At 42.5% G+C, this 19,214-nt stretch overlaps 2 protein-coding genes across 4 annotated transcripts in view; one reads left to right on the plus strand and one right to left on the minus strand.

Annotated features, from left to right (window-relative positions):
• LOC135515470 (ATP-binding cassette sub-family D member 3-like) overlaps positions 1 to 18,663 on the plus strand; it is a 21,601-nt gene extending 2,938 nt beyond the window's left edge. The window contains exons 3-23 of one of the 3 annotated variants that reach the window (XM_064939120.1): positions 717 to 812; positions 963 to 1,051; positions 1,918 to 1,987; positions 4,049 to 4,146; positions 4,507 to 4,630; positions 4,841 to 4,897; positions 5,434 to 5,576; positions 5,703 to 5,772; positions 5,897 to 5,966; positions 6,092 to 6,189; positions 6,270 to 6,361; positions 6,904 to 6,998; positions 7,132 to 7,204; positions 7,311 to 7,374; positions 7,519 to 7,596; positions 7,691 to 7,846; positions 8,112 to 8,231; positions 8,436 to 8,540; positions 8,805 to 8,820; positions 12,568 to 12,624; positions 12,799 to 12,886. In XM_064939120.1, the coding sequence (XP_064795192.1) occupies positions 717 to 812; positions 963 to 1,051; positions 1,918 to 1,987; positions 4,049 to 4,146; positions 4,507 to 4,630; positions 4,841 to 4,897; positions 5,434 to 5,576; positions 5,703 to 5,772; positions 5,897 to 5,966; positions 6,092 to 6,189; positions 6,270 to 6,361; positions 6,904 to 6,998; positions 7,132 to 7,204; positions 7,311 to 7,374; positions 7,519 to 7,596; positions 7,691 to 7,846; positions 8,112 to 8,231; positions 8,436 to 8,540; positions 8,805 to 8,820; positions 12,568 to 12,623 (1,770 nt within the window). In that variant the 3' untranslated portion in view covers position 12,624; positions 12,799 to 12,886. Of the gene's footprint in view, positions 1 to 716; positions 813 to 962; positions 1,052 to 1,917; positions 1,988 to 4,048; positions 4,147 to 4,506; positions 4,631 to 4,840; positions 4,898 to 5,433; positions 5,577 to 5,702; positions 5,773 to 5,896; positions 5,967 to 6,091; positions 6,190 to 6,269; positions 6,362 to 6,903; positions 6,999 to 7,131; positions 7,205 to 7,310; positions 7,375 to 7,518; positions 7,597 to 7,690; positions 7,847 to 8,111; positions 8,232 to 8,435; positions 8,556 to 8,804; positions 8,821 to 12,567; positions 12,625 to 12,798 lie in introns of all 3 variants that reach the window. The other 2 variants (XM_064939117.1, XM_064939118.1) reach the window with 2 other exon arrangements.
• LOC135515505 (tissue factor-like) lies at positions 14,282 to 18,063 on the minus strand. The gene is made up of 6 exons (XM_064939131.1): positions 17,982 to 18,063; positions 17,648 to 17,762; positions 16,147 to 16,340; positions 15,726 to 15,907; positions 15,189 to 15,357; positions 14,282 to 14,948 (listed from the first exon to the last, which is right to left on the minus strand). Exons 1-6 carry the CDS (start codon positions 18,052 to 18,054, stop codon positions 14,797 to 14,799), a joined length of 885 nt encoding a protein of 294 aa, XP_064795203.1. The 5' UTR covers positions 18,055 to 18,063; the 3' UTR covers positions 14,282 to 14,796.
• Positions 18,664 to 19,214: the final 551 nt, after the last annotated feature.

Genomic DNA, 19,214 nt, shown 5'->3' on the forward strand with positions numbered 1-19,214 from the left:
GAAAAATTGGTGGCCATCTGGGCAAATTTGAGGCTTTTTGAGCCTGACAACGAGCCATCCTCAACATAGTTGGAAAGTGACAGTGAAGATGAGGGCACAGAGTCTGATGTTTAAGAGGTGGAAATTGAGGAGGTCCAGGGAGAAGACATGGAAGCCTGAGCAGAAGACAACAAAAGCTAGCTAGACTATCATTTTACAGATGTATTGTTAAAAACGTTTTTGGGAGATGCGATGGATCTTTGGGATCATTCAATATTCTCTTTCTTTTGTTGTTCATTGAAATCATCCCATGTGAATAGTCTACTCGTTTAATTAAAGTTATTTGTAACTAAATTGTTTTAAAAATGTCTATTGGAAGGATTTAATCATTTGCAATTATGTCTACTTATGATACGGTAAAAGGTTTCTGTCTCCATATGATATGGTAAATATATCCAATGCAAAAAAAAAAATCTACATTTTAAATGATACTAATTTGCATATATTCCTGTTAATTCCCATATATTCCTGTTAATTCCCATGGAAAGTTTCCACCTCTGAATATTCCCCAAAATTGTGCAACCCTACTCTCACCACACCAATGGCCAAAATCTTAGCAATCATGTCAATATTCACAGACTTTAGCCCCTGATTTAACAAGCAGGACTTGAGTTGGTGAGATTTTAAATTTGGATTTATCTGATTTCCTCTAAATGTTTTGGTGTGATGTGTGGCAGGAGGCCAAGCAGGAAAAGACGGTGGTGGACAAGGTGTTCTTTGCACGTGTCCTGAAGATAGTGAAGATCATGGTTCCTGGAGTGTTCTGCAAAGAGGTAGGAGCTTTTTGACAAACGTGTTACTTTGAATGCGCTTTAACACTTTCATCATTTCTCAATTGCTGTATGGACATGTATTGTGTAACATCTCAACACATCTCCCACTCCCTTGTGTTTGCCTATTTCTGGCAATCTATCTGCCTGTAGTCAGGATATTGTCTCCTCATCGCTGCTATGCTGGTGGCCAGAACCTACTGTGATGTGTGGATGATCCAGAATGGAACCATGATCGAGAGGTAGGACTGCATAGGAAACCCTATTGCACACCATCACTTAAGTTCACACCAGCGACACTTTCTGAAGCAACTTCAACATGAAGTACTTGTTTAGCATTATTTTTCTTATTCGACAGCTCGTAATCGTCCTCTCTATTCCTCCACAGTGGAATCATTAGCAGAGATGTCAATATCTTTAAGAAGCACTTTTATTACTATATTGCTGCCATACCAGGGGTAAACTAGTGTCCATGCTACATTTGCATGAACAACTTTGGCCGATCACTAAACCCCTACATAACACTGTGCTGCTTGTGGTGCCTGGTAGCAGAATATGATTAAGTGCTTATGAATTCACTTGTGTATTGTTGTTGCACTTTAATTGCATTTGTGGACATCACTGGTCTTGAAGGGTTGCGTGCCTGTACATATTAGAAATATTTTTCATACCTTCTAATCTTTTACCGTAATCCTGGTACAGTAGGTTATTTTCTAGAGCGGGTTTCATTTTGTGGTTGGGGTGGTCAAGATGAATAAAGAAATGATATCCTCGCAGCCCTACAGGACCAAACTGGCCCAAGTTATGAATTAGATTATTCTTAGTTTCTTTTGTGTCCATTTCATTTTGCAAACCCCATCCTGCTGTGTTGACCTCTCACCAGTGGCTTTTTCCACTGTTCAGTAATTTATCAGGATACTGGTGATAGCCTTTCACAAGATCCAGTATCTCACTCTCGCCCCAACTAGGTGGGTCAGTTTAAGGGGCTGACCATCCACAGAACAAACACCTCTGGTTTTAAATGTAGAAAGTATTACTCTACTTTTGCCCTGTGTGTGACATTGTGTGTGTGTGTGTGTGTGTGTTCACTTTGCATGTTGGTTTGCAGTGCAATCATTGGTCGATCAACAAAAGATTTCAAGAGGTTCTTGTTCAACTTTATAAAAGTCATGCCATTTGTAAGTGCAACTTTCATACAATTTTCTAGCTTATTTGTTTTCTTAATTGTCTTTTACATACCGTGGATATTTAAATTAAATATATAACTTTATATAACATTATAATTTGTAATTCTACACATGGCACTCTCTATACAGTATATTTGATCATGTACAGTTGAAGTTGGAAGTTTACATACACTTAGGTTGGAGTCATTAAAACTAATTTTTCAACCACTACAAATTTCTTGTTAACAAACTATAGTTTTGCCAAGTATGTTAGGACTTCTACTTTGTGCATGACACAAGCAATTTTTCCAACAATTGTTTACAGACAGATTATTTCACTTATGAATCACTGTATCACAATTCCAGTGGGTCAGAAGTTTACATACAAGTTGACTGCCTTTAAACAACGGAAAATGGAAAATTACAGAAAATTATGTCATGGCTTTAGAAGCTTCTGATAGGCTAATTGACATAATTTGAGTCAATTGGCGGTGTACCCGTGGATATATTTCAAGGCCTACCTTCAAATTCAGTGCCTCTTTTCTTGACATCATGGAAAAATCAAAAGAAATCAGTCAAGAATTGTAGACCCCCACAAGTCTGCAATTTCCAAATGCCTGAAGGTACCACGTTCATCTGTACAAACAATAGTACGCAAGTATAAACACCATGGGACCACGCAGCCATCATACTGCTCAGGAAGGACACGTGTTCTGTCTCCTAGAGATTAACGTACTTTGGTGCGAAAAGTGCAAATCAATCTCAGAACAACAGCAAAGGACCTTGTGAAGATGCTGGAGGAAACGGGTACAAAAATATCTATATCCACAGTAAAACTGTATCGACATAACCTGAAAGGCCGCTCAGCAAGATAGAAGTCATTGCTCCAAAACTGCCATAAAGCCTATTGTTTGCCACTGCACATGGGGACAAAGATCGTACTTTTTGGAGAAATGTCCTCTGGTCTGATGGAACTGTTTGGTCATAATGACCATCGTTATGTTTAGATGAAAAAGGGGGATGCTTGCAAGCTGAAGAACGCCATCCCAACTGTGAAGCATGGGGGTGGCAGCATCATGTCGTGGGGGTGCTTTGCTGCAGGAGGGACTAGTGCACTTCACAAAATAGATAGTATCACGAGGAAGGAAAATTACGTGGATATATTAAAGCCACATCTCAAGACATCAGTCAGGCAGGAACTTAAAGCTTGGTCGCAAATGGGTCTTCCAAATGGACAATGACCCCAAGCATACTTCCAAAATTGTGGAAAAATTGCTTAAGGACAACAAAGTCAAGGTATTGGCCATCAGTGGCCATCACAAGGCCCTGACCTCCATCCTATAGAAAATCTGTGGGCAGAACTGAAAAAGAGTGTGTGAGCAAGGAGGCCTACAAACCTGAGTCAGTTACACCAGCTCTGTCAGGAGGAATGGGCCAAAATTCACCCAACTTATTGTGGGAAGCTTGTGGAAGGCTACCTGACACGGTTGACCCAAGTTAAACAATTTAAAGGCAGTGCTTACCAAATACTAATTGAGTGTATGTAAACTTTTGACCCACTGGGAGGGAACGTGATGAAAGAAATAAAAGTTTAAATAAATCACTCTCTACTAGTATTCTGACATTTCACATTCTTAAAAGAAAGTGGTGATCCTAACTGACGTAAACAGGGAATTTTTTTCTGGGATTAAATGTCAGGATTTGGGAAAAACTGAGTTTAAATGTATTTGGCTAAGGTGTATGTAAACCTCCGACTTCAACTGTACTTATGGTCCTACTGTAAAACAGGTAACCTCATGATTTGGGAATAGTGGTTTAGGTAGGGTTTAATATTGTGCCTGTTAGGGAGAGAGTTTGTGGGGGAGTCTGTACTAAAACAAAGATCCTGCCTGATTACTAACAGACTGGTGATCCCCGGCCTATAAGCCTTTGAGTATTTATGAGGTTATCAGGATTCTTCTGATTTATTTACTCTGTGCATAAATACCATTGGTTTGGTATGCTCACACTATAAAATGTCATGCACTTCTTTTTAAATGAGACCACTATCATGGCCATTTTCCCTGTTTTCAGATCTCGCTAGTCAACAACTTCCTGAAGTTGGGCCTGAATGAACTGAAGCTCTGCTGCCGGGTTCGACTCACCAAGCACCTCTATGACGAGTACCTGCAGTAAGTCCTTCTGATACCTGCTTCTTGGAGAGACAATTTGTGTCTTTTAAACAGACTGAACATATGTCTGTCTGCCATTAGCTGGTGTCTTGTGACAGACGCTAAGATTTTAAACGTAACCCAAATCGAGTAGCAGGAGATTTGGTTCTGGATGATGATTAGCCTTTAGCAATAGAGTTTTATATTGGAAGGATTTAGCCGTGATTCTCTGTTTCCTAGCCACAAATCCAATAGCTATTTACTGATGTGAGGAACAATGACTTCAGAAGCTCAAAGTAATAGAAAATACATAACACACTTGCCAAATTCGGGTTTCATGTTTTCACCACACCATCCTCCCATCCCCAATCTCCTCTCCAGAGGTTACACATACTATAAGATTGGTAACCTGGACAACCGCATCGGTAACCCTGACCAGCTGCTGACCCAGGACGTGGAGAGGTTCTGTAACAGTGTGGTGGACCTCTACTCCAACGTCAGCAAGGTAACCTGCACTCTAATTGCCTGGTTATACCAGACTGAATGCTTCAGACTTATGAAACTATGGTGAGTGCACCATTCAGTCGGCTCAACCGGGCTACTAAAACAAATCCTCTGAGGCAACAAATGCTGCTCAAAGCCTGATACAATCTACTGCTATTGACCATACACTGCGCCTGTGATGAGTAGACTTGTTTTTTTCCCCCACCTTCAGCCTTTATTGGACATTGGTCTGTACATCTTCAAGTTGACCTCAGCCATTGGTGCACAGGTGAGTCTTGATCTGTCTAATGTCGTGTTAGGTTCTAAATAAAGAGTAAAAACTCAGATGATTATTAAAGCTGAAACCAAGTTTATTCGCCCAAAGAGTCAGACAGCTGAACAGACAAAGACATCTTCACACAAGCACTAGTACAGTATTTAAACCTTCCTCCGATGCTGAGTCTCCTCCTTACACCTCTGAACAGCCAATACACCTCTGTTGCTAAACAGAACTTTAGTGATATCTGTTCTTCCTCTCTTCATCTGACCTGACCTCGGACCCAAATTCCTCTCTCCTCCCCATAGGATCCCTGATGTCTAACAATAACATATTCTGACAGAATGTAAACGTTCTACATTCCCCTCACTCCCACAGTGACATAAGGATTTTTCATATATTCAAGTTTAGAAGTCATAACCCATCAGTAGCCTTCTATGCCTACATCTAGTTTCAATTGAAACCATGAAAATGATCATCCCCAATGCATCCGCACAGTAGAATAGAGTTTCTAACGCTTCTACTCTACATACATCTATCCCCCACAGGGTCCTGCCTGTATGATAGGATACCTGATGTTCTCTGGGCTCATCCTGACACGTCTGCGGAGGCCCATCGGGAAGATGACGGTCATGGAGCAGAGGTACGAGGGAGAGTACCGATTCGTCAACTCTCGCCTTATCACCAACAGGTCCGTCAGACGCACGCCTCTCCTTTCCACTGTTCCTCCTCTCTTCTGCTTTTTTTGGACAAATCATCGTTCATGTTCTTTTTCCACTGTGAAAATAAAAGGTTGTGAATGTTCTGTTTCCCACAGTGAAGAGATTGCCTTCTACAATGGAAACCTGAGGGAGAAGCAGACCATTCACTCTACCTTCCAGAAACTGGTGAGAGGGTTTAGGACATTCAATGTATCAGTGGCGGTAGTTGACTTACTATGGTGTCAGACAAGACTTATACTGCGGTGGATATACAATGTCTTACGTTACATTCTGCCCCTTTTACCCCTAGGTGGACCATTTACACAATTTCATTGTCTTCCGCTTTTCAACGGGTTTTGTGGACAGCATCATTGCTAAGTGTGAGAATACTTGTCTTGTCATTGATTGGAAGTCTGTGGTATTATCATTTGCGGTATTTCTATAATCTCCACTGATGTGGTTTAGTAGTAGCAGAGATAAATACTTGTTTTTCCCACCTCTGTAGATATTGCCACTGTTGTCGGGTACCTGGTGGTGAGCAGGCCGTTCCTGAACCACACCCACCCACGCCACCTACACAGCACCCACGCTGAGCTGCTCGAGGTGAGGAGAGACAAAGGGAGTGTGTGTGTATGTGTTCTATATGGTTCAGAGCCTAACTTCACCCTCTGTTTCTCATTCAGGACTATTACCAGAGTGGGCGTATGTTGCTGAGCATGTCTCAGGCCCTGGGCAGGATCGTCCTGGCTGGCAGGGAGATGAGCAGGCTCTCGGGGTCAGTCATACACAATGCTCTTATCAAACAACTGGTTTGGCGGTTCACTGGTAGCCTGAATGCCCATCTGTTTGCACTACCATGCTGACTCCCTGTCAGTTATTGCGATAGAGTTCCAATATTTACATAACCCTTGAGATTGGAGGGTCGTTGTGGGGGTTAACGAATCAGGATCCTATCCTCTGTTCTCCTCGACCTCATTAATGATAGAAGGCTCGTTCATATTTGAAGATTGGTGTGAGGCCAGACTGTTTGTCTTGACAATGACAGCGTTTGAGTAAGCAAGAGCACAAACAGATCTGGAAACGATTGAGACGTTGACCCAGTAAACCATTGAACCAATTGGTGTGTATTCAATGGTTAATTGGTTCATTGGGTCAATAGTTAGCTGGTTCTAGGGTTCAGTAAGTCCATGGTTTACTTGTTCAGAGTTTATGGTTCACCAGTCTCTCTCCACTTGTTCTTCTCTCCCTCCGTCTGCTGTGGCCTCCTGAATGACTCCTGCTGTCCCCTCCTCACTGACTCCTGCTGTCCCCCTACAGGTTCACCGCTCGTATCACCGAGATCATGAAGGTCCTGAAAGAGCTGAACTCTGGGAAATACGAGAGGACCATGGTCTCTCAGCAGGGAGGCAGAGGTGACCACTACATGTTCCCTGATAATGTATTGAGGATTGATATTGTTGTTGGATAGTAGTGTCATGCAGGAAAATTAAAACCTATTACTAGTTGAAGTTGCTTTTGGGATTTTCTTTTGTCATACATTTTCAGATGGTGAATCGCTAGATAGAATAACCCTGGTCCCAGGAAGTGGTGAAATCATCAACAAAGACAAGATCATCAAGTAGGTGTCTAACAGATACATGTATTATAGCAGTACAATAAACAAGATGAAATGGTTCATAAAGTAGGCATCACCTGGTTTGACATTTATTTTCTTTGTGTCTCAGGTTTGAGCATACACCTCTTGCAACGCCTAATGGGGACATTCTTATCAAAGACCTCAGCTTTGAGGTGAGTATCTCAAAGGATCAACTCCGTACTGAACCATTTGATACAATTCATGAAATCTAAAGACCTATGATGATGGTTGTGGGACTGTTTCATCTGTAAGTGCAGACAGATGAACTGTGCCTTCCCTTCATCTGCTAACCTAAGGTGACGTCAGGGACAAATGTCTTGGTATGTGGCCCCAATGGCTGTGGGAAGAGCTCACTCTTCAGAGTCCTGGGAGAGGTATGAGAGATCAACAATTTGCCAAAAGGCCTGTTATGCTGCTTTTGTGTTAAAGTTTTCCACTCATGGGTATTAATGGATGTCTGTCTCTTAGCTCTGGCCTCTGTTTGGTGGCCGTCTCACCAAACCTGAGAGAGGGAAGCTCTTCTACGTTCCCCAGAGGCCATACATGACCCTAGGCTCTCTGAGAGATCAGGTGATATACCCAGATACAGTGGAGGACCAGAGGAGGAAGGGGACCTCTGATAAGGTAGTCTACCAAGCCAATCACATCTCTTTACTAGGCCATATCCAATCACAGCAGCCCTTTACTGGACCATATATCCAATCACATCTGCTCTTTACTGTATCAAGATATTGTAAGGCCCCTCAAATAGAACAGTCATACATGGCCTCTGTCAGTAGGGTGTGGTATGTCAGAGCACGCACACACACACACACAGAGACACTCGTTGAGTGTGTATGTGTTTGCATGTCTCTGTGACATGGTGTTTGTGTGTTGTGCTGGGGAACAGGTGCTGAAGGATTACCTGGACAACGTCCAGCTAGGTCACATCCTGGAGCGGGAGGGAGGCTGGAACACGGTCCAGGACTGGATGGACGTCCTCAGTGGAGGAGAGAAACAGAGGATGGCTGTAAGTCCAAAGAAAATAATAGTGAAGATGTCGGTCATTTATTTTTTGTCTCTTCAAAGCGTTTGTCTTGTGATGACTTTTTACAAGCACATTGGGTTATAGAATGTGCGAAGGGAGCTTTTCATTGATCTCTCTCTCTCTCTCTCTCTCTCTCTCTCTCTGTCTCTCTCTCTGTCTCTGTCTCTGTGTGTGTGTGGTATCTAGATGGCCCGTCTGTTCTACCATAAGCCCCAGTTTGCCATCCTGGATGAGTGCACCAGTGCTGTGAGTGTCGATGTGGAGGACTTCATCTACAGCCACTGTAGGACGGTAAGATGCAACACGGTAAACTATTATTCAGATGATAAATGATTAGGTCATTTGTCAATATATTGATGATTATTAAAAATATATATTATTTAAGTAGATATTGTGAGCGGACCGAGTACTATGAGGTTGCTCTAAAGCGGAAAGGTGGAATAAACGAGTCGGGGAGCAGGTTTTCTTACATTGAACAATGTTCTCTATTGAGGTATTTCTTTCTTCTCAAACAATCAAGGATAATCTCACAAGGAAAACACATCTTCTTTACAGGAACAAGGAACACAAGGTGAGTAACTTTTAACTATAACATAAATTACGGGTGTGTCACCGCCTTAACTATCCGTTCGTGGAGAACTCCCTTCAGGTGGTGGTGCGGATCCGTGGTAGTTTGTCCTCTTCTCCCATCCGTCCAGTAAGTCTTCTCCTTTGGAGAAGCAATCACTTTTTTTTTTTTCCTCCAGTCTCCCCCACTGCTGGTTCCCTCCCTGTCTTGTAGGGGGAAGAGAATAGGTCATTAGTATTGTCAGCTGTGCTTAATTGCCTCTGATCACCTTAACTCATATACCAGGCTGGGCTACTATCTGTGGGACCAGCCTGCCCCCTGGTGGTCCTTCCACATACCTCCCCCCTCAGGAATGGATCGGAGGGTCGGGCGCCAGAAGCGCTGTCTTGGTCGCTTCGGGACAGGGCGTCTGCATTCCCGTTCCTTGATCCGGCACTGTGGATGGCATGGAAAGAGATGGTTTCTTGCATTACAAACAATCTGGCTATTCTGTTGTTTCTCTTACCGGTCATCCACATGAGGGGAACATGGTCAGTAACGAGGGCGAACCTACTCCCGAGTAGGTAGTACCGGAGATATGAGGGCCCACTTAATGCTCGGGCCTCTTTCTCTACGGTAGCATATTTCCGTTGCTGATCACTGAGCCTTCTACTTATGAAGAGAATAGGCCTCCCTGCTTTGCCTTTAACCTGAGCTAGGACAGCCCTGAGCCCCGTATCTGAGGTGTCTACCTGCACAGTAAACTCTTGGGAGAAGTCAGGAGCCTGCAGGACGGGATCAGAGCACAAGCTATCTTTTAGCAACTGGAAGGCGTCTGCCGTCTCTTCCTTCCATGCTACGCAGTTTGCCAGGTTTTTCTTGACGAGGTTTGTGAGGGGGGTGGCAATGGTTGCATATCCAGGGATGAAACGGCGATAATATCCCGTTATCCCCAAGAAGGCTCGGACATTCCGCTTCGTATGGGGCCGAAGCCAGTCCCGAATTGCCCTGGTCTTTTGTGCATGTGGGCGTATTTTTCCGTTCAAATGGTGTATACCAGGTATTCCTCTTCGGACTGACCCAGGCAGCATTTTTTGGGATTGGCTGTCAGCCCTGTAACCTCCAGGCTCACGAGCACCGCCCCCAAATCGCAGTCCTCGTTGTGTACGACCTCGTTGTGTACGACCACATCGTCTATGTACGCCGCTGTGTACTCTTTATGGGACCGTAGAATGGCATCCATGAGGCGTTTGAAAGTTGCCGCAGCACCATGCAGTCCGAAGGGCATCCTCACATTCTGAAAAATCCCCTCTGGTGTGGGGAAAACAGTCTTTGGGCGGTCCTCCGGCGCCACGGAGCGAAGCACCCGATACGCGTCGAATGTAGAGATGGCGTTCATGCCCCTAAAGTCGTTGCAGAGCCTCATTCTACAGTCAGGTTGGGGACCAGGACTATGGGACTGGACCACTCGCTCGTAGATGGCTCAATCATCCTAAGCCTCACCCTTACATCGTTCTTAGCGTTTACTCTGCGTGTCTCAGGAATCTGATATCCACACCGAACCTGGCAAGAAGGTGCATATGGTGAAACAGGACATCTGCTTGCCCTGTGAAGGGAGAGAATACCCGGCAGGAGAGTTTGGCCACGGCACACCTGTATCGGGGCCTCCTTTTTCCTTGTCCTCCACTGCCATCAAAGCCACACCCTCTCTTCCATGGTACTTCTTCAGCAGGTTGATTATGAAAGTTGGACCTTCTTCCTCCTGTCAGGTTGCTTGATGCGGTAATTGACCGGTGAGACCCTTTCCGTTACCTCGTAGGGCTCCCCCCACTGTGCCAGCAAGCTGTGTTCGGCAGTGGGCACGAGTAGCATCACTTTCTCTCCCATGGTGATCTCCCTGGGTGTCGCTGACTTATCTTAGGCCCGGCCTTGAGTCTGTTGCGCCTTCTCCATATGCTCCTTTACTATGGGCCAGACTGCCACCTGGCTGTCCCGCATCAGGGTAACATGTTCTATCGTCGACCGGAATGTGCAGGGTTGGGCATACCAGGTTTCCTTGGCTAAATCGAGGATCCCTCGACATGGTCTGCCGTACAGCAATTCGAACAGGAAAAACCCTGTGGACACCTGGGGTACTTCTCGCAGGGCAAACATTAAGTGGGGCAGAAGCATCTCCCAGTTTTTCCCGTCTCTGGACACCACTCTTCTCAACATGCTTTTAATTTGTTTTGTTCAGGCGTTCGCACAAACCGTCTGTCTGTGGGTGGAAAATGCTTGTGCGTATCTGTTGAACCTGGTATAACCGACACAGGTCCTTCATCAACCGGGACATGAACGGGGTTCCTTGGTCGGTTAGGATCATCTTTTGAAGGCCCACCTGGGAGAACAGCACAAACAATTTCTTGGCGTTTCCCTTTGACGACATGTTGTGAAGGGGTATGTCCTCAGGGGAATTTGGTAGCGTAATCTACGACAAACAGGATGTACTCGTGTCCTCTGATGGATTTTGGGAGGGGTCCCACGAGGTCCATAACTATGCGTTCGAAAGGGGTTTCTATAATGGGAAGAGGAATCAAAGGATTACACAGGTGGAGCCGTACGCTGACATTGATCACATGTCCTACAATACCTGGCCACATCTCGGGTGACACGGGGCCAATAGAACCTCTGCATGATTCTGTCGATCGTTTAGTCTCGTGCCAGGTGTCCTCCTAGGAAGTGGGAATGGGCTAGCTGTAGGACAGTATCCCTGTATGGTCTAGGCACCATTAGTAATTCCTGTTTTTCGCTGTACAACCCAATACTAGAGGCCCCGCCTGATTGAATAGTAGGGAAGAGAGGGCTCACCTGATATGTCAACATTTCTCCCATCCTTCACCTTCCTCATGGCATCCCGTAGGTCTGGGTCTCTATGCTGAGCAGTGCCGAACTGTCCCTTTCATTCTTTGGGCAGGTTGACCTCGATAGAGGGGTGTGGAGGTTGTTCCCCATGCCCGTCGGGGGTGCCTGAGGAGAATCCCTTCCAGGTTCCCCCCTCTGACGGGGCTTCAAATATATCCGGTAGCCTCTGGTCGCTCCTGCCTTCCTCCGTCGTGTATAACCCTTCGCAGGTGTCTTCATCGGATATTTCCCTGTTTTCGGAGGCGTTGGGTCTGTATTTCTTCCTCTGCTCCAAAGGACGAGGCTATGTTTCCTTGTAGGGCTACTACCTCGGGCTTGGACTTGGTTTTTGTCTTTCTTTGCTTTCCTGCCCCCCTGCGGTGGCCCGGACCTTGGTGTGTGATAGAGAGACGTGACTAAAGGTGAGTAACTTTTAACTATAACATAAATTACGGGTGTGTCACTGCCTTTACTTTCCGTTCGTGGAGAGCTCCCTTCAGGTGGTGGTGCAGATCCGTGGTTGCCATTCCCAAGAGGTAGTTTGTCCTCTTCTTCTCTCTTGCGTCCGGTAAGTCCGGAGAAGCAATCACACTTTTTTTTTTTTTTTTTTTTACAAATGTATTTTTTTATCCCTCCCCCTCTACAGTCTCCCCCACTGCCGGTTCCCTCCTCTGTCTTGTAGGGGCAAGAAAATAAGTAATTAGTACCGTCAACTGTGCTTAATTAACTCTGATCACCTTGACTCACATGCCGGGCTGAGCTACTATCCATGGGATCCTTCCACATATTGTGAAAGAGGAATGAAAAAGAACCAGGAAACTGATGCATGTTTACAGGATGCTGAGAAAGTGGTTTCTGAGCTTATGGGATGTCATATTTACCTTTCCTTAGGTGGGCATCACGCTGTTCACGGTTTCTCACAGGAAGTCTTTGTGGAAGCACCATGAGGTAAGTTCTTTCACACTGAATGAAGAAACATGAAATTACTGCACATAATACCAATAAAATGGAGGTGAGTACCAGAACCCTGTTATTTTTCTTTTTTTTAAATGCAAATGTATCACCTATTTTCTTAGAGGATACTGTTCAAATTCTAACCAGTGATTTCTGTCTCTTCTCCAGTACTACCTGCACATGGATGGAAGGGGGAGCTATGAGTTCAAACCCATCACCCAGGAAACGGTGGAGTTTGGGTCATAACGATCTTACCATAGCCAAGTATTGCACACAGAGATGGTCCCAAGTAATTCTGCACTTCATGAAGCATAGAGCACAGAGGTCAAGTCCGAACATCTTAAAATGTTACGCTGGAGTATGAAGACTGAGCGCTCTCCCAATGTCAAGAGAGAAATGCCTAAACCTGTAAATTTAAAGGTAGGGTCTACAATATGGCATCATCATACACAGCACGGTACACTTCCTGCTTACAGAAATAATAAACAACAAAATTTAAGTCTGCTGAGACCGACAGTATTGGTTCTTCCTTAGGGCAGATTTTGAATTCTGTTGTTTATGCCTGGAAACAGGAAGTTGCCCCGCTGTGTATGAAGATATCATATTGCAGTCAACCATTTACGGACGTGTGTGTCTGTACGGGTGAGTTTTAATTGTATATGAAGCAAATAATGTACTAAAAAGCTAGCCTTACTGATTTTGTTTCTCCCCTGTTTTATTTATGTTAATGTTGCATTGTTTTTAATTATTTATAGTGTTCAGTTTATGTTAATGAATTGAAATGTCAGAGTTCCATGAAGTGATGTTTTTTTAAATGTTTGTCTAGTGCAGTTAGTTTAAACACTGAAGTGCATTCTTCTTTCATGAAGCCAGTTACTGTAACTGTATTTTACGCATAGCTAGTCTGACTCAGTCAACTACAATACGTGAAAATGTATTGTTTTTTGTCTCCTATAGTAAAATCCCTCAGCTTAGGTTAAGGCACAGTAACTGAACTGTAAGTTGAGCTTTGATTATTTTGTTAAAATGGGATTGAGGACGTGGGAATTTTGTTTTCATAGGATAGTTCAAATGCAATCGATTTGAGCTGAACTATACATGAATATATATTTCTCGAAACAATTTCAAGGTCCTCTGTCTTCTGTTCTACAGACTGCTCCTTGTCGTTCTGTTATATTTCAGAGCATAGTTTGTGCATTCCAATAGTCTAAAATGGCTTCCTCTTCTTGTATCCTGTCATTTTACCACACTGATCTTGAAACAGTTAGGAAATTGAAAGCTAATCCCCCTGAAGGCTTCTGGCAAGGACTAAGTTAGGGGGGCATTTAAGTCCATTTGGATGAAGGAGAGGAGGTCACTTTTTAGAATGAGCTACACCCATGACTTGGACCAGCTCCAGGGCATGTCTCGGAGGTCTCTGGCACTGTTGCCAATGTGATTGTGGTGTCACCCCCTTGCCGGGGTATTCCACATGGCTTACACGCAGACATTAAGCTACAATCAATCACTCTATGAAAAGCCTTTCCTCTTGTCTCAAATCATGTTTGAAACTGATATAAGTATGATAGATCATTTTTAAAGGCAAACCAGATGGCACTGTTAAGTCAAAGTTCCCTCACATGGATATTGTTACATGAAAGACAAATGAGAATTTGAATACATTTGAATTTAATTGTAAAAAGTACTAGAATGCAAAAAAGTCATCACAAGTAATAATTTTCCTACTAACCTTCCTCTCATCCAAAAGTACCAAATCCATGTTTCAACAGCACAGTACATGGATGAATCCTAGTCAACATGAACTACACATCATCAACATATAAGACAATAATTCTTAGACATGCAACAATACACATTTAACATATAAAACATTGATTGAAATAAATACGATTACATTTTTCTTATATACATAGTGGCAAAAATAACATGTATTTCTCAACAATTAATCAAATGTACTTGTTCAACATTGGTATAAAACATATAAATAAGGAATGTAAAAAAAAATATCTAGCCATTTAAAAGAACCAGCTCATAATGACATTTAAAAAGACGACTAATATTTCACATTTTCCAGTGTTTTGACGTATTTGTGCTAGATTATTGGGAGCACAGCTTTCGCCCTCTGAAAGGGTTGGTCAAGTAGCACCATCACACACACACAGACCTTTACACTGGACTCATCTGCAGGTTATCCTTGTCCACCGTTTTGGTCTTTTTGCAGCAGCAGCGTTTACAACACACCACAGTGAGAGTGATGAGGATGATGAATATAGCCAGCATGATGCCAATGGCACCTGAGATCACACCAAAACTGAATTCTGAGGAAAGAAAGAATTTAACATGATCATTTAATTGAAGTTCTTGAAGTTACTAAGCATTGTTGCCGACAGTAAAAAATGACTATTCTAACTTGCCCACATTGCAATTTCTTTATCAACCATATTTGTTGTAGTTACTCAATCCATTACACATTTAATTGAATCCACTGAATTTTACCCTTCTTCAATTCCCTCCACCTCACCCCTAACACATGTGTTTTGCATTGTGGGGTCACTTACCCTCAAAGATGGTCTTGTTCTCTCTGGGTGAGCACTGCGCCTTGCTCCAATCTCCCAGTCTCTTCTGTGCAGAACGAGAGGGGATATAGGCTGCCACTATGACGCAGTAGCTCTGTCCTTTATCCAGATTGGTCAGCTCGACATCTCTCAGGTCTGACATCTTCTCTTTCTGTGGACAGGAGTTTACAGTTTAGTATTATTTCAGGTCACACACTGTTTGGGTTGTCATTGGCGGGAATCGACAGGTATCCGGGATGGACTGGGGACCAAAAATTGGCTTTGGCATTTCTAACATACTGGCCAATTCCTTCCGTCCAGGCCCCCACAACGGCAATTATTTTTTTTCTACAGGCCCCCCATTATTAGCCATATAATTGTAATTTTGGGCAAACCCCTCAATTTAAACCTGCCCACTGGGGTAGAAATGGACCAGCCGATCTGGTATTTGCCGGAACTGCTCTATGGCCAGTCCTCCCTTGACCGGTATAGTCTCAAAAGCATTTACAATAAATGTATGTCCATGACTGTTCAATTCACCTTTCCTGTGCTCCCAGCTTTGTTGTATATGACTCTGTATTTCAGGTCGCTCTTGAAGATGTCTCTGATCGTTAACAGCTGATCATCTTTGTAGAGGGGAGTGAGAGGGTCCTGGATGTGGAGCGTCATCTTGGTCTTGTCTTCACTCTGCACAATCTTGAAAGCGGGTCCTCCTATTTTAGCTGAGAAGAGGATGCAAGTTAGGCACCATAGCCTTAATTTGAATACCATTACTAACACAGCAATGAAGTATTTGATCCAAAAAATATATATAACCAGCATAATTAACCTTTCTACTATAATAATGCTATAATGCCATTATTGTATAACACAATAACAATGTAAATAATGAAGGACCTGGAAGAAATGTTACTATATGACAATGCAATTTAGGGCAGATTAATAATGTGATGACACTCACTGTGTTTGTAAGGGCTGAACCTATCGGCTCGAGTGTAGGGGAACTCCACAAGGTCAGAGGTAACGCCGGGTAGGGGTTCTGATAGGATGTCGGCAGAGTAGGTCTCCTGCAGGTTCCGCAGCTCGTTGGTGAGGTCACACTCTGTCCTCGAGCTCCGGATGCAGTGAGGGTTCCTTTGTCTGTCCTTACCAACCCTGAACAAAACACCGTCCATCAGTCAGAGTCCTTGAACTGTGCTTTTCTGTCATTCACTTCAAATGAACGAAGTGGTAGTGTGTAGTTGGGTGTATAGGTATACAGTTCCCTCTAATTATTGGGACGTTGAAGCATTTTTTTCCTTCTTTTGGCTCTATACTCAAAAGGTTTAGATTTTAAATCAAACAATTACTATGAGGTTAAACTATAGATTATCAGATTTTATTTTAGGGTATTTTTGTAGATATTGGTTTCACCATTTAGAAATTACAAACACTTTTTATACATAGAACCCTCCTTGCCCCATTTTAGGGGACCAAAGTTTTGGGACAAATTCACTTAAAATGGTAAAAAGTTAAGTATTTGGTCCCATATTCATAGCATGCAATAACTACATCAAGCTTGTGACTTGTGTACATATTTGTTGGCTGCATTTGCTGTTTTAGTTTTTTCAGATTATTTTGTGCCCAATAGAAATGAATGTATTGTCATTTTGGGGTCACTTTTATTGTAAATAAGAATAGAATAAGTTTTCTAAACACTTCTACATTATGTGGATGCTACCATTATTATGGATAATCCTGAATGAACCGTGAATAATGATGATTGAGAACGCTAACCTCCCCTGTTATTGTAATGAGAGGTTTGCATGTCTTGGGTGTATGATCTGTGTGTCTAACTTTCTCACTCATTATTCATGATTCATTCAGGATTATCTGTAGAACTGTTTAGAAACATTATTCTTATTTACAATAAGTGACTCCAAAAACGACACAATACATTATTTACCATTAATTTCTACAAACAGCAAATGGATTCAACAAATGTGTAGTCCCAAGCTTGATGTAGTCATTGTGTGCTATGAATATGAGACCAAATACTAAACGTTCTATTACACATAAGTGAATTTCACCCAATACTTTTGGTCCCCTAAAATGGCAGTGACTATGTATAAAGAGTGTTGTCATTTCTAATTGGTGGAACCAATATGTACACACACACCCTCAAATAAAAGCTGAGAATCTATACTTTAACGACATAGTAATTGTTTGATTTCAAATCCAAACTTGGAGTATAGATCCAAAAGAAGAAAAAAATGCTTCATGCCCCAATAACTACGGAGGACACAAGGTTGTACACTCAGTTTTTAGTTGGCATTCTGTTGACATATAGTAAAGTATTCACCCAGAACGTGGTCCATTTGATTGTGCTGGCGGGATGTTTTTGTTGTTGTTGTTGTCGCAATAGTGATGTGATGATGAACAGTGCAGAGTGAGAATGCAGCGATATGATGTTGGCTACTTACCTAGAAAATTCAACAGTGTATGTGTAGTTGGTAGGCTCAGGGCCCCATGTTAGAATAGTCTTGAAGTTATTGGACACCCACTGAACATCCATTGCCTCGGGGAAATAATCTTCACCTGTAACCCAGGAGAAAAAAAGCAAGGATTAGTTAGTTATCTGTTCTGCACAATGTAGATGTACTACAGTACATTGATAAAGCAGAAAACAAATCAAGATATCATCCACGAAGTAGGCTTTAGCCTAAAGATGAAATAGGATCTATAGCCTACAGCTATGGATTTAAATGCACATATTTTACATGTTACATGAGTAATTATCAAAACGGTCAAATTTACCAGCTGCTCCAATTGTGAATAGTACCGATGAGAGTAAAACTCCGAAGTGAAGGAAAGTCCTTACATCCTCCATTATGATAATCCAAATTGTTACGGTAGCCTCTTTACTATCGAATGCGAATTGTGAACATAGATTTTTTTTCCCACCCCCAGGTGAAACGCGTGTAGCTGCTGTTCGTCTAAGAAGTCATCAAAGTTTGTCAGATAACTGCACAGTGCCGCTGGTGCCTCACTTTTATATCGCACTGAATTCTCGAGTGGTATGTAATGTGAATGACTAATTCAACAATAGCTCCACCTCCCTTACAATTTCTGCAAGAGCATTGCGATTTGTAACTGGTTGAGCATGCTGCCCGAATAATCTGTCGAAGCGCTTATTGTCCATATATGGTTAACCGGATGATGGACAAGCAACTATACCTGTGGCTTGCCATGGCAACGTCGTGGCGGCGGCGGGAATGGAGACATTGAAGCTCATGGAAATTTGAGTCAATGTCTGGATTTGTTGGGAGTCATCTTTTGAAGCTGTATTTTGTGTTCTTTAAATAACTAGAATGATTAGTTTCAATGTTATATAAAATGTGAACTATAAATGACCATTATGCATTATATATATATATATATATATATTCTAAATTATTATAAAAATAAATATTTGTTTTCATGGAAAGCCCTTGCAAAATGTGTTGTGAAAAAATGTGTTGAATGGAATGTTATTATTTCTGAGCATACACTCAATCAGAAGCAATTTGGCAGCATAAAAAAAGTCCTGTTCACACTAAATTAATTAATTATTTCTAAATGTTTAACATAAATTAAGGCTTACAAGCTTCAATTAAGTGTACAAGTACCCAACCTGTGACATATTTCTTTGTATGTTGCCATTAGTGGTGATTTAGTGCCAGAGAGAGCGAGTGGATAAGCTCGAAACTCAGCATGGTGAATTAGCTTTAAGTGAAAAGATGGGCTAAGACACTGGTGTACCTGCATTGACACACACCCTACAGACTATGTATAGCTTCTAGCATGGATTTGATTGATAGGGCTATTATTTACCAATCTATGACAAACCACAGCAATTATACATTTAGATATCTTTTTAATTTATGTTTGATTTTTGGACTTAGAGAATATCCAATCGGATTAATCTCTCAAATCATATTGAGAGAATGAATGGTGGGTATATTTACACATACCATAATATTTATAATGGATCATTTATTGTTGATTACT

This window comes from Oncorhynchus masou, chromosome 3 (genome assembly GCF_036934945.1).
Source record: "Oncorhynchus masou masou isolate Uvic2021 chromosome 3, UVic_Omas_1.1, whole genome shotgun sequence".
NCBI classification, from domain to species: domain Eukaryota; kingdom Metazoa; phylum Chordata; class Actinopteri; order Salmoniformes; family Salmonidae; genus Oncorhynchus; species Oncorhynchus masou.